At 50.3% G+C, this 13,373-nt stretch overlaps 1 protein-coding gene across 1 annotated transcript in view; it reads left to right on the top strand.

The window, feature by feature from the left end:
• Positions 1 to 13,373, top strand: part of LARGE1 (LARGE xylosyl- and glucuronyltransferase 1) — a 383,597-nt gene that overhangs the window by 301,328 nt on the left and 68,896 nt on the right. Inside the window, exon 7 of the mRNA XM_056134685.1 lies at positions 10,432 to 10,544. Within this exon, the coding sequence (XP_055990660.1) occupies positions 10,432 to 10,544 (113 nt within the window). The remainder of the gene's footprint in view (positions 1 to 10,431; positions 10,545 to 13,373) is intronic.

Raw genomic sequence — 13,373 nt, 5'->3', positions numbered from 1 at the left:
CCCTAAAATATATTCATAAATACATACATGCCAGGCTGGAGCGATAGCACAGCGGTAGGGCGTTTGCCTTGCGCACAGCCAGCCCGGCTGAGCTGGGTTCAATTCCTCCGCCCCTCTCGGAGAGCCCAGCAAGCTATCGAGAGTATCTCGCATGCATGGCAGAGCCTGGCAAGCTACCTGTGACGTATTCGATAGGCCAAACACAGTAACAACAAGTCTCAAAATGGAAACGTTACTGGGCCCGCTCGAGGAAATCGATGAACAACGGGAGGACAATGTTTTGTTTGTTTGACATACATGCCACTAGAATCGTTTTTGCAGGCTAGAAGAGTTTGTCGGAACCAGCTGACCTGAGCCCTGGGGTCTCAGGGGAACGTGTACCAACAGATCTAGAATTCACCTGTGTCCTGCCCCCACCTTCCTGCCCAACGAGGCAAACTCGCCAGCATCTGGCCAGATCTGCAGCCCTTCTTTGGGAGCGGGGGGAGGTTGAAGGGGACACCCCCTCGTCCTGCTGAGACATTCCCTGGGCTGGAGCCAGTGCACAGAGTCCCGTTAAGGAGCGGGATTCTCGACAGTTGATTCTCGACATCACATTCTTGAGGGCCCCTTCCCCAAGTCCTGCCAGGAGGGACCCCCTGAACTCAGAGCAAGAAGGAAGCCCTGAGCACTGCTGGGGGTGGCCCAAACCATTCCAACTCTCCTAAAGAATGACGTGACCATTCATGCCTTAAAGAAGAACAGACGGCTGCAGAGCCGGAGCAGAGTCATATTCTAGTGGGTAGGACGCTTGACGGGTGTGCAGCTGACGTGGGTTCGATCCCCAGCACCCCATCGGGCCCCCTGAGCACTGCTGGTGTGGCCCCAAACCAGACAAAAACCTACCCCAGCTTATCACTCCACTGACCAGCCTATGGGTTAGCTCCTGAGCCAAATATTTTCTTCGTTTAGATTAAACTTGCCGGGGTGGAGCGATAGCACAGCGGGTAGAGCATTTGCCTTGCACGCGGCTGACCTGGGTTCGATTCCCAGCATCCCATATGGTCCCCCGAGCACCGCCAGGAGTAATTCCTGAGTGCATGAGCCAGGAGTAACCCCTGAGCATCGCCGGGTGTGACCCAAAAAGCAAAAATTTAAAAAAAATAGATTAAACTTGCTGCCCCCCCCAGGGGTCCTTAGTGACCCCCGATTTACAGAGGTATCAGGAATGCCCGAGATCATACAGTGAGTGAGCGTGGATCAGCCAAGAGACTTCCCTCAGCAGTAAAAGCTTCGTCCTGGGTTTGATCCCCAAGAAAGAAAACTTCATGCTCAGGTTGATAGGAAGTCCAGGTGGGGGTCTCAGGAGGGGACAGGCCCCTTCCCAGCATTGTCAGACCAGTGGGGAAGGTACACAAAAGGCCAACGCTGTGGGTTACAGACTTGCCCCTCAGTCTCTGTAGGACCCCAGCACCCACCCCGCTGCAGGGACCCCTGTGCTCTGAGTGTGCACAGTCTGCCTGGTGTCAGAACCTTCAGCATTGGGACCCTGACCTTCAGGATCAGGAAGCGCTCGGCCAACATGCCAGTTCCAGAGCTCGGGAGCCGGAAGACCTCCTGGTCCCGGAGACGCATTTCCAGCAAGTGCCATCAGCGTCTACCCCCTTTCCTATGTCTGCCTGGCTTGGAGCAATAGCACTGCGGGTAGGGCATTTGCCTTGCATGCGGCTGGCCCGTGTTCGATTTCTCTGCCCCTCTCAGAGAGTCCAGCAAGCTACCGAGAGTATCCTGCCCACACGGCAGAGCCTGGCAAGCTCCCCATGACATATTCGATATGCCAAAAACAGTAACAAGTCTCACAATGGAGACGTTACCGGTGCCCGCTAGAGCAAATCAATAAACAACGGGAGGACAGTGCTACAGTGCCACAGTGCTCCGGGCGTGGTCCAGGAAAAGGCAGTACAGGTCACAGCCAAGCTCCATTGGCTCATCAGAGGAGATGCTCTTTCCATGAAGGGCCTGTTAGCCGGCTGGGAAGGGCCCGGCCCGGATCCTCAGGCACCTTGCCAAGGAGGCCAGGAAGAGCAGTGAGCAGTTCCCCAGCTCCAGGCCCAGAGGCTCCATTCTGGACCAGCCCCGGAGGCTTGGCAAACAGCACAGCTTTATTTCCTTACCCTGGCAAAGGCCGGAGATCCCAGAGCATGGAGAAAACAGGGGTGAGCCTCACCAGGGCCTCTGTCCTTAGTTTGGGGGTTTGCTTCTATTTTTTTGTTTTGTTCGGTTGTTTTTATTTGTTTGCTTAATTTCTGGATCACACCCAGTGATGCTCAGGGGTTCCTCCTGGCTCTGCACTCAGGAATGACTCCTGGTGGTGCTCAGAGGACCCTATGGGATGCCGAGGATGGAACCTGGGTCAGCCGCATGCAAAGCAAATGCCCTCCCCGCTGTGCTATCGCTCCAGCCCCTTCTGTCCTTGCTTTACAGACTGCCGCCTTCCTGCCCACGGTCCTCTCCCGCCTTCCCTCTGTCCCGCTCTGTGCAGAGACCCGCCTCCCGGAAGGAACCAGCGATCCTGGGTGAGGGCCCATCCTTCAGGGCCTCATTGAGACTCAAACACCCCTTTTCAGCTTGTTTCTAAATGACAGTCCCCACGAGAGAACCTCAGTGGGTGAATGTCTATTGGGGGACGGGGGTAGGGGGGCTGCCTGTTAGCTCAGGACCAGGTCCACGGCGGAAGCTGAAGCGACAGGAGTCACAGGAGTACTCGGAAACCCAGCGGGAGAAAGCACAGGGTAGGGTGGGGTTCCTGAGAGTCAGCCTCGGGGACCCCGCCGTTTCAGGAATGAGTCTCTGGGGACAGAGACAAAGGCAGAGGGTAGCCCTGGAGAGTTCAGAGTCCACAGCAGGACTCCCTGACCCACAGAGGCCCCTGGCAGTGTTAGCTGTGTCCACTTCATAAGTGGACAGTCAGAGAGGGGACTGGGCTAAAGTGACAGTCCAGGGCTAAAGGGCACTGTCCAGGCAACACAGCCCAGTGGGTTCGATCCCCGGCATCCCCTAGGGTCTTCCGAGCCTCACCGGGAGTGAGCCCTGGGCACAGAGCCAGGAGGAAGCCCTGAGCATCACTGGGTGTGGCCTCAACACCAAAACAAAGCTCAGAAGGAGGAAGGTGCCGAGCATCGTGGGCCTCACGGTGGGATCAGGCTCTTGCACAATTTTGCTGGTTCTGGAGACCATTGAGGGGTGAAAAGCCGCATCGCCAGGTCCTTGTACTCGGCCCGCAAATTGCTCAGGTCTGAAGCCCCAGGAAGCCGCAGGCCGTCTGCAGCCCATTAGCCCCTGTCGGGTTCAGCACACACTCAGCTGGCTTTAATGGCTTGACTGTCCTCTGCGTGAGGTCTCATGCTTCTTGGTAAGCAAGTGAGACATCATCTGGTGTAGCCAGGCATCTGGGAGGGAGACGAAGGTCTGGGAGGGAGATGCAGGCTCGTTCTTGGTTTGTTTTTTTTTTTAAAGGAAAAAAAAAGTATATCTCCATGCCAACAAGCTGCTCCATGCATCTGATTTCTATTCAGAGACTAGCTGTTTTTCTGTTTTGTTTTGTTTTTAATTTTTATTAGTGAAACATCATGAGGTACAGTTGTGGACTTACAGATTTTTGTGCTTGGGTTTCAGTTATACAATGATCGAGTACCCATCCCTCCACCTGTACCCATTCTCCACCACCACTGATCCCAGTATCCCTCCCACCCCCCCTTCCCCCCCCCCATCCCACCCTGCCTCTGTGGCAGGACATTCCCTTTTGTTCTCTCTCTCCTATTGGGTGTTGTGGTTTGCAAAAGAGGCAATGGGTGGCAATCATGTTTGGTCTACCAATACCACTCCTGGGAATATATCCCAGAGAGGCAAAAAAGTATAGTCGAAGTGACAACCTGCGATTGTTTGTTCATTGCAGTACTCTTTACAATAGCCAGAATCTGGAAAAAACCTGAGTGCCCGAGAACAGATGACTGGTTAAAGAAACTTTGGTACATTTACACAATGGAGTACTATGTAGCTGTTAGAAAGATGAAGTCATGAAATTTACATACAAGTGGTACTACATGGAAAGTATAATGTTAAGCGAAATGACTCAGAAAGAAAGGGATAGACATAGAAAGATTGCATTCATCTGGGGAACATAAAGTACCAAAATAGGAGACTAACACCCAAGAATGGCCGAGATTAGTACCAGGAATTTTACTCCATGGCTTGGAGGCCAACCACACATGCTAGGGGAAAAGGGAGCTCAGATAGAGAAGGGAGCACCAAATAAAGGTGTTGGGAGGATCCTTTCAGGATGGGAGAAGCATGCTGAAAGATGACCTGCCTTTTTGCAGACTTTTCTGCCCCAGACCCAGTGGCGCCCCTCCCCTTCACAACCACTCTCACCCTCCGTCTCTGTCAATGGTTGCAACCTAGTACAGTCCGGGCCATGGAGATGGATCAAAAACCATGACCCACTCAGGGGGCAGAGTGATGTCTTGGCGGCCTAAGCATGGGCTTTGCATGCAGGACACCCAGGTTCTATCTTCAAAGCTGCATATTGTCCCCCAGGCACTACGAGGAGTGATCCGGGTTGAATGATCTGCAACCTTATTTTATTCATCCAAAAGGTGATTGCGCATGAGTTGGTGAGATGGGGTGTTGGGTTGTTGTGACATCTGCTTCTGGGCATCACTGTCCTTTTCAAATAGTTCCAACCAGCAGAAAATAATTAACTCCCCCCCATCTCCCCCTATTTCCGGCAGCTTGGCAATCACACCCACAAGCTGCCTCTGGCGCCATATAATCTCACTAACAGCCATGATCCAGAGACTCAAAGATAAATCTCTTGGAAGAGAGCATAGAACGATACGCCTTAGACATACCTCCAGACCCTGCACCAGGCTGTTTTATTCAGGGAACCCTGGAGGAGCATGGGTGAGGCCCCTCCATGCCCCAGTGAAGCTAGCCCTGGCAACCAAAAACCCCAGAACTCAACCACCACCACGTTCACGGCCGCTCTTCAGATGCTCAGATGAGCCTCACCCATGAGTCAATCTATTCCTGGACATCTCATACTTTATACCACTAATGTGTCAAGAGTAGCACACCACATTTAATGGGATGTAAAGTAGAAGACAACCAATCTTAGGGGGAAATATAATTATACATATATAGATAAGTACGCAAGGCTCAACCTTTAACAACATGTTACTGATCTCTTCTAGAAAGCCTTAACGGCTCCTAGGTGAAATTCAACAATCTTCACACACTTTCCTCTAAGAAACCTTTTCGTCTCACTTTTAGTGGATTGTTCATAACAAGCAATACAACATAAATGATTTTGGTTCTGCTTTGAGGGCAAGGTTTGGGGTTCTGGATGGGAACATTCGAAATATGGCGACAGGACGGTGTCATGGCGGTGGGATGGGTGTTTGAACATGAAATGTAATCAAATATTGTAAACTTTATCAGAATAAAATTAAATTTTAAATAAATAATCATTCCGACCTACGGCAGAGGAGATCAGGGCTCAGAACACTGAGCACGGACTCCGCCCACAGCAACCTGAGGTTCAGTCCCAAGCACTGCATTGAGAGCGGCCCCTGAGCATGGCCAGGTTGGCCCCAAAACCAGCAAAGAAAAAAGAAAATTAAAAATCCAATGAATATGACATAACAGAGATATTTTTTGATATCAATTATGAAAGAGATCATTGGAAGGGAGCCAATAGAACTTGACCTCAATGAATAGAATCCAGTCATCACTGGGTACCACCCTGGAGGTCCTTGTCACTGCCGGGGTGGGGGTTGGGAGGCTGGACATCCCCCTGCCGGCACGGGGCCCCAGCACCCTGCTCGAGATTCCCTCCCCACCCCAAAAAACAATTACACAGAAGAAAAGCCTTGGGGTCAGGAAATGATAGTGCATCTCTGCATTTGGTCTTATGTCCTACATAGCCCCTCTTCAGCTGGCCAGCTAGTTTGGCAAGTCCAGGCTCCCTTCTGCCACTCAGGACTGGCCAAGTCTTCAATCATCCAAAAGGATCTTTCCTTATCTCCATTTCCAGGGACCGGTAGCTCTAACACTGACCTTCCAAATAAGCATCACTCCCCTTGTTCACTGCCTGTACCTTCCATCACCACCACATTTTCTGTACGTCGGAGCCACTATCCAACCTCGTTAGAATTGACTTTCTTCGGAGCCAGAGAGATAGTACGGCACATTAGGGAACTTGCCTTGCATGCTGCTGACCCAAGTTCAATCCCCAGAACCCCTATGGTCCTCCTGAGCACTGCCATGAGTAACTCCCTGAGTGCAGAGCCAGGAGGAACCCCTAAGCATCATCGGGCATGGTCCCAAAACAAAACAAACAAATGAACAAAACCCCCCAAAAACAGAATTGGTTTCTTCAGTAAGACTTGATGAAATTTTTCTTCACTCGAGGGCCAGGCAGGCAATGCCAGGGATCAAATCCAGGCCTCTCACATTTGTGAAGCTCTTTCCAACCCTCTTTGGCTCAATCCAGAACTGTGTTTGATCCTGTTTTCCCATAATCAGAGTCTTTATTTTAATTCTCCTGTGGCCAAACAAGGCTTTCACTAGGTGGTGAATAAGCTTTTATCTCCCAGTGGACTCAGTAAAACATCCAAGAGCTGGCATGACCTGGGGAACCCGTGTCTTTTCAACTCTCTTCGAAACGTAGAGACTGGGGATCAGCAGAGATCATTTTTCAATTGCCTGGAGTTTTCTCCACTGAGCGTTCTGCTGAGCTCAGCAACAACAGTAGGATTGATGGATTAGCCAATGGGTGTTACAATTCTGTCCGCTGAATAAACTGCCCTGACCTGTGGGGGAATTCTCGCAGCTCTCTGCTTCTCTCAGCATATCCTGACTGAGCTGGCAGGGGACAGATCCTTCCACGCCATCCAGTTCCATTCGGATGTACCTCCCTTCCTGTCCGGTCGTTTATCTGCCTTGCCTCATACATTTTATTGTTTCCACATTGGTTAAGGCAAGTATGTCTCCCGTGACGGCACCCGTCTGCCATCCTCTCACTCACCCAGGACCCTCCCCTTGAAAAATGAATCTTGGAGTGATAGTACCGTGGGTAGGGTGTTTGCTTTGCACGCGGCAAACCCGGTTTCAGTTCCTGACATCCCATATGGTCCCCCATGTACCACCAGGAGTGATTCCTGAGTGCAGAGCCAGGAATATACCCTGAGCATCACTGGGTGTGACCCAAAAGGCCAAAAAAGAAAACACAATAAAACAACAACCAATAGTCTTAAGGACCAGATAGTAGTATAGTGGGTAGGGAACTTGCCTTACCAACCCTGGTTTAATCCCTAGCATTCCTGGGAGTGATGGCTGAGCACAAAGCCAGGAGTAAGCCCTAAGTACCACTGGGTGTGCCCTTCCTTTGAAAACAAACAAACAAACAAAAGAATATTAAAACAGTTGAGGGACTGGAGAGAGTACAGCAAGTACTATCAGTTTGCCTTGCATGCAGCCAACCCGAGTTCAATCCCCAGCATCCCATGTGGTTCCCCTGAGCAGCACCAGGAGTAATTCCTGAGTGCAGAGCCAGGAGTAACCCCTAAATATCACAGAGTGTGCCCCTCACCTCCCCCATCCCCCTCAAAAAAAATACCCAGACAGTTGGGAGGAGAAGGGAATACCCTCCTGTTTGTAGCTTCTTAAGCATCAGGGGCTGTTGGCACACCTCTTACGGATGTGTATCTACACACCTTGACTGTAATTACAGTGCTTTTGTGGTATACCAGTGGTGACTATTGCCCCCTGGAACCCAGAAAGGAGCTCCTGGAAGGAGCACAGAGCCCATCTGTAGGAGGAGAGCAGATGGGAATAGACTCAGGCAACTCAGAGTCCAAAAGGACCTACTTCCTGTCTGTGAAGATGAACAATATACCATGTACAAGGACCATCCATCAGCGCCACCTGCTCACATCTTGGGGGACAAAAGAGACCAAAGGAGTCCCAGGAATAGACTGTGACAGGTGCGGTGCTGGGCTTTTTTTGTACATTTTTATTTAAAAGAAATCTGGGGGGGGGGGGAGACGGGGAAGAGCAGAGAGATAGCACAGCAGTAGAACACTTGCCTTGCATGCAGCTGATCTAGGTCCAATCCCTGGCACCCCATATGATCCCCTGAGCCCCTCCAGGAGTGATTCCCTGAGCACAGAGCCAGGAGTCAGACCTGGATTACTCCTGTTTTGTTTTGTTTTTGCTTTTTGGGTCACATCCAATGATGCTCAGGGCTTACTCCTGGCTCTGTACTCAGGAATTACTCCTGGCAGTGCTTGGGGGACCATATGGGATGCCGGGGATCGAACCCAGGTCTGCCGTGTGCAAAGCAAATGCCCTCCCCGCTGGACTATCTCTTTGGCCTCTTACTCCTGTTTTTGTTAGGCGTGCCCTCCCCAACACCCCAAAGCAAACGTTTTGTTTTGGAGCCACACCCAGCGATGCTCAGGGGTTACTCTTGGCTCTTCAATCAGGAATTATTCCAGCAGTGCACAGGGATGCCAGGGATTGAACCTGGGTCAGCCATGAACATGGCAAATGCCCTATCTGCTGAGCTATCTCTCTGTCCCCAAACCTAAAACTTTTTGGCAAATAACATGATCCCAGCACCAAAGAAACATCCCAACCTACACCCTTTCACCACCCTTCTGTGGGCATCTCAGGACATTCACGCTGAGGTACCAGTGGTCCACACTGTCCAGCTGCAAACAGTGCCCTCTTGCCCACCTCTGAGGTCAGTATTAGCACATTGACCCTGACGCTAGAAGCTGTGCTCGTTAAACCACATCCAAGTGTGAGGCACTGGGGGTGTGTCCCAGCACCAATACAGAGTGTTAATGTCCCCTCCCCCCAACCCAGGCTGCTTCCAATGTGAGGGTGTTTCGAGACTGGCAGATTCTGCGATGGGACACCAGTGGTGTTTGAGCCCCAAGCATGGGGACCAGTGTGCTGGCTCAGTTCCAGGGATCCAGGCAGCACCCTCATGCTCCATGGTGATAGAAATCCCTCAAGGCAGTACATCGCATGAGAACCAAGCTTTATCTGAACCCAGCTTTTCCCCAGGTCAAAAGGAGGCATTGAGATGGGACCCACAGTGAGTGTCCACGGAGAGCTCTGCTGAGTCTTTTATGATGATCATTGTTCATTGTCTTTGATGGCACATAAGCAGGGGAAGGTTTACTCCTGGGGTTTCTGAAGGTGAAGAGAGGGTTATTTGGGAAGAAGAAAAAAATCAGGGTTCCAAGGGAAAGTGCCTGCCACAGAAGTGGGGGTGGGGGACGGGATGGAAGAGGTGGCGGGAGGGATGCTGAGGACATTGGTGGTGGAGAATGGGCACTGGTGGAGGGATGGGTACTTGGTCATTGTATGACTGAAACGTCAGCATGAAAGTTTGTAACTGTATCTCATGGCGATTCATTAAAACAATTCACCATCACTATCACCCTGTTGTTCTTCAGTTAACTCGAGCTGGCCCAGTAACATCTCCATTTGTCCCTGTCAAGTGCAAGTGTAGCCCGATGACATATTGAGGTCTCCTTCAGGGGAATAAGCACCATTCATTGTTACTGTATTTGACATATCGAGTACACCACGGGTAGCTTGTCCGTCTCTGCCGTGCGGGCGGGATACTCTCAGTAGCTTGCCGGGCTCTCCGAGATGAATGGAGGCTTTTGGGGCGGCCTCTAATCACCTTTACAGGTGTTTCTAGTCAGGCATATAGGCGGATATGATATTCTCAGCAGCCTGCCGGGTTCTCAGAGAGTGAGAACTAGAGAATAAGAGGTCGTGCAGCCACAAATGCGGCCACGTGCCTCCGGGAGCTTGATTTTATAGTCTCTGGATGGCCGTTGATGGGGTTACACGGCAGTTGGTGGGTGTAACTATCTAGCTACTGGAAGGTGGGGGTGCTGGATGGAGGAGGCCCAGTCCCGAACTGAGCAGGCTTGGAGATCTCAGCCCCAGGTCCCGCATACCTGGGTTCCTCTGCCGGTTCCTTGTCCAAGCATGTGGAGAGTGGTCTCACATAAATTTAAAAAGTTTTTAAATAAATAAATAATTGTCACTGTCACTGTCCTCGATTTGCTCAAGCGGGCCCTGTAATGTCTCCATTGTGACACTTGTAACTGTGTTTGGCATATTGAATATGTCACAGGTAGCTGCATGGCAAATATATATATATATATATATATATATATCAGGGCTCTACCTTTTGGGGCTGAGCAGTAGGTCAGCAGGTAAGGCGCTTACCTTACATGTGTATGACCCAGGTTTCATCCTTGGCACCCCATAAGGTCCCCCTGAGACCAGGTTCCCCCTTCCAGCTGGGGACCCACATCTTTAAAGCCTGTTATCTTTTTTTCCTCCTTTCCTGTCACCCAGGGGTGATCCTGCTGCTTCTGGACAAGCTGCGGAAGATGAAATGGGAGCAGATGTGGAGGCTGACGGCGGAGAGGGAGCTCATGGGAATGCTGTCCACCTCCTTGGCTGACCAGGTGAGTGGCCAGCTTCCACGGCAAGCAGATTCCGTTATAAGGCAGTGCTCTGTGCTGAGCTTTTGTGCTCAGACCTCATGGGAAACTCATCTCATTGCATTTGGGGGTCACTCCCAAGCAGAGTGCAGGGGTCCCCTGGTACCCAGACAACCTGGACAGAAGCCTTGATGCTCAGTCCTGGTTCTGATATGCTGCTTGGACCTGGTTGCGCTTCAGGGCCTCTGGGGGCCAGAGGAACTGATTCAACCCGGGGACTTGTGCAAATATAACCCCAGGGAGACCCCTGACCCCAAGGGAAATACATTTCAACAGGTGACAAACCTGGCTGGAGAAATCAGCATCTTTATCCAGGTGGTCTGAGAAAGTCCATGAAAAAAAACACAGAACTCTTTTTTGTTTGTTTGCTTGTTTGTTTTCTTTTTGGCTCACACCTGGTGATGCTCAGGAGTTACTCCTGCTTCTGCACTCAGGAACTACCTCTGGCCGTGCTCAGGGGACCATGTGGGATGCTGGGAATCGAACCTGGGTCAGCTACGTGCAAGGCAAATGCCGTACCCACTGTGCTATCACTCCAGCCACTCGATTTTTTTTTTTTAGTATATGATTTTTTCCTCTTTTTTTTAAATCGTATTTTTTTTAATTGAATCACTGTGAGATACAGTTACAAAGCTTTCCTGTTTGCGTTTCAGTCATACAAATCATCAAACACCCATCCCTCCACCAGTGCACATCTTCCACCACCAAGGTCCCCAGTATCCCCACCCACACATGCCACCCCTCCCCCTGCCTCTATCGCAGACAATCTCCCCCATACTCTCTTTTGTATTGCTTGTTATGAATAGCATAAGATGCCGTGCAGCCTGGAATTCTAAAACTTTAGATAATTAGAGTCTGGAGAAATCTCTGCAGCGAGCTACTCGGTTCTGAGATTCTTTTATGTCTCTGGTTCATGACTGTAAAGGAGCTTAAATAGCAGCTGGAGGCAGTTTGTGGGCGTGACCTTTAAGGTCCCTTGGGGATGAGGAGAGGAGAAGGACCGACTCATCCCTTACCCGTTGGGGCCTGGAGTTTGCTGTCACTGAGCCCACGTTACCTGCACTTCTCATTGGGTTCTGGAAGCTGGTGGCTGCCAGGGCTTTTAGGGGGCAGGTGGAAGGTGTTTTCGTTCCACCTGCCCCCGTCGAGACATCCTGGTGTAACTGGCCTGGCTTCAAGTCCAGAGGCATCTCTGCAGTGAGCTGCTCGGTTCCGAGATTCTTTTGTGTGTCTCTAGTATATGATTTTCCCCCCTTATATAAACACGGTGGTTTTCAAAGTTGTTCATGATGATCTGTTACAAGCAATCAGTATTCCAACACCAACACCAGTTCCATCACCATTACACCCTCCCTCCACGATAAGACACAGAACCCTTAACAGAAACTCATCAAATTCCATTTTCTCCTTTGATCATTTTCTCTTCGCTTTCTCTTGAGGCCTGCCAGGGATGCCCGTTTAGTTTGTGAGTGTCCCATGGAGGAAATGACGGCCTTGAAACCCCAATCTGATTTCTCTGTGTCTCTGCATTTATGATCCTGGGGAAGGCAAGCACATTCTCTCTACTTCCTGTGCTCCGTGTTCTATTATCTGATTTGTCGAATCCTTACCAAGTTTTCTACTGCAGAGGCGAGAAGAAACTATAAGCTAACGTGGTTGTTTATTTAGTTTGAGTTTGGTTTTGGTTGCACAGCGGGTAGGGCGTTCGCCTTACAAGCGGCCAACATGGCCCACCCGAGTTCGATTCCTCCGCCCCTCTCGGAGAGCCCGGCAAGCTACCGAGAGTATTCGATATGCCAGACACAGTAACAACAAAGTCTCCAATGGAGACGTTACTGGGCCCGCTCGAGCAAATCGACGATCAACGGGAGGGCCTTTACCTTTACCTTTACCTTGGTTTTGGTTTGGAGTTACCCCCAGCACTGCCCAAGGCTCACCCCTGGCCTAGCGTTCAGGGAACCATGTGTGGTGTCAGAAACTGAACCAGAATGACCATGGGCAAGGCAGACACCTCGACCCCTGTCTGTCCCTCTGGTTTGTTCCTATTTAGCTTCGTCATTATTCCATATTTCCCCAAACAAATTTTCTTTTTCAAGATGAGATGATGGGGGCTGGAGCGATAGCACAGCAGGTAGGGCATTTGCCTTGCACGAGGCTGACCTGGGTTCGATTCCCAGAATCCCATAGGGTCCCCCCCGGGCACCACCTGGAGTAATTCCGGAGTGCATGAGCCAGAAGTAAACACAAACAGAAACACACATAAAGCACACACACACAAACACACACAGAAACACACACACAAGGACACAGAAACATATACACAAACACAGAAACACACATACAAACACACAAACAACACACACACAGAAACACACATGCAGACACACACAAACATACAAACACAGAAACACACATACAAACACACAATCACACACAAACACATGCACAAACAACACACACAAGCATACAAACACAGAAGCACACATACAAACACACAGAAACACACAGAAACACACACAAAAACATATACAAACAACACACAGAAACATACATACAAACCCACACGAACACACCAAACATACAAACACAGAAATACACATACAAACACACACAATCACACAAACACACACAAACACAGAAACACATACAAGCACACACACAAACATACATACAAACACAGAAACACACATACAAACACACACAAACACACAGAAACACACACAAAAACATACACAAACAACACACACAGAAGCACACACAAGCATACAAACACAGAAGCACACATACAAACAC

This window comes from Sorex fumeus, unplaced genomic scaffold (assembly GCF_029834395.1).
Source record: "Sorex fumeus unplaced genomic scaffold, SorFum_2.1 ptg000101l, whole genome shotgun sequence".
Classification (NCBI taxonomy): Eukaryota; Metazoa; Chordata; class Mammalia; order Eulipotyphla; family Soricidae; genus Sorex; species Sorex fumeus.
The sequence above is the reverse complement of the archived record's forward strand: the minus strand, read 5'-3'. Positions and strand labels throughout refer to the sequence as shown.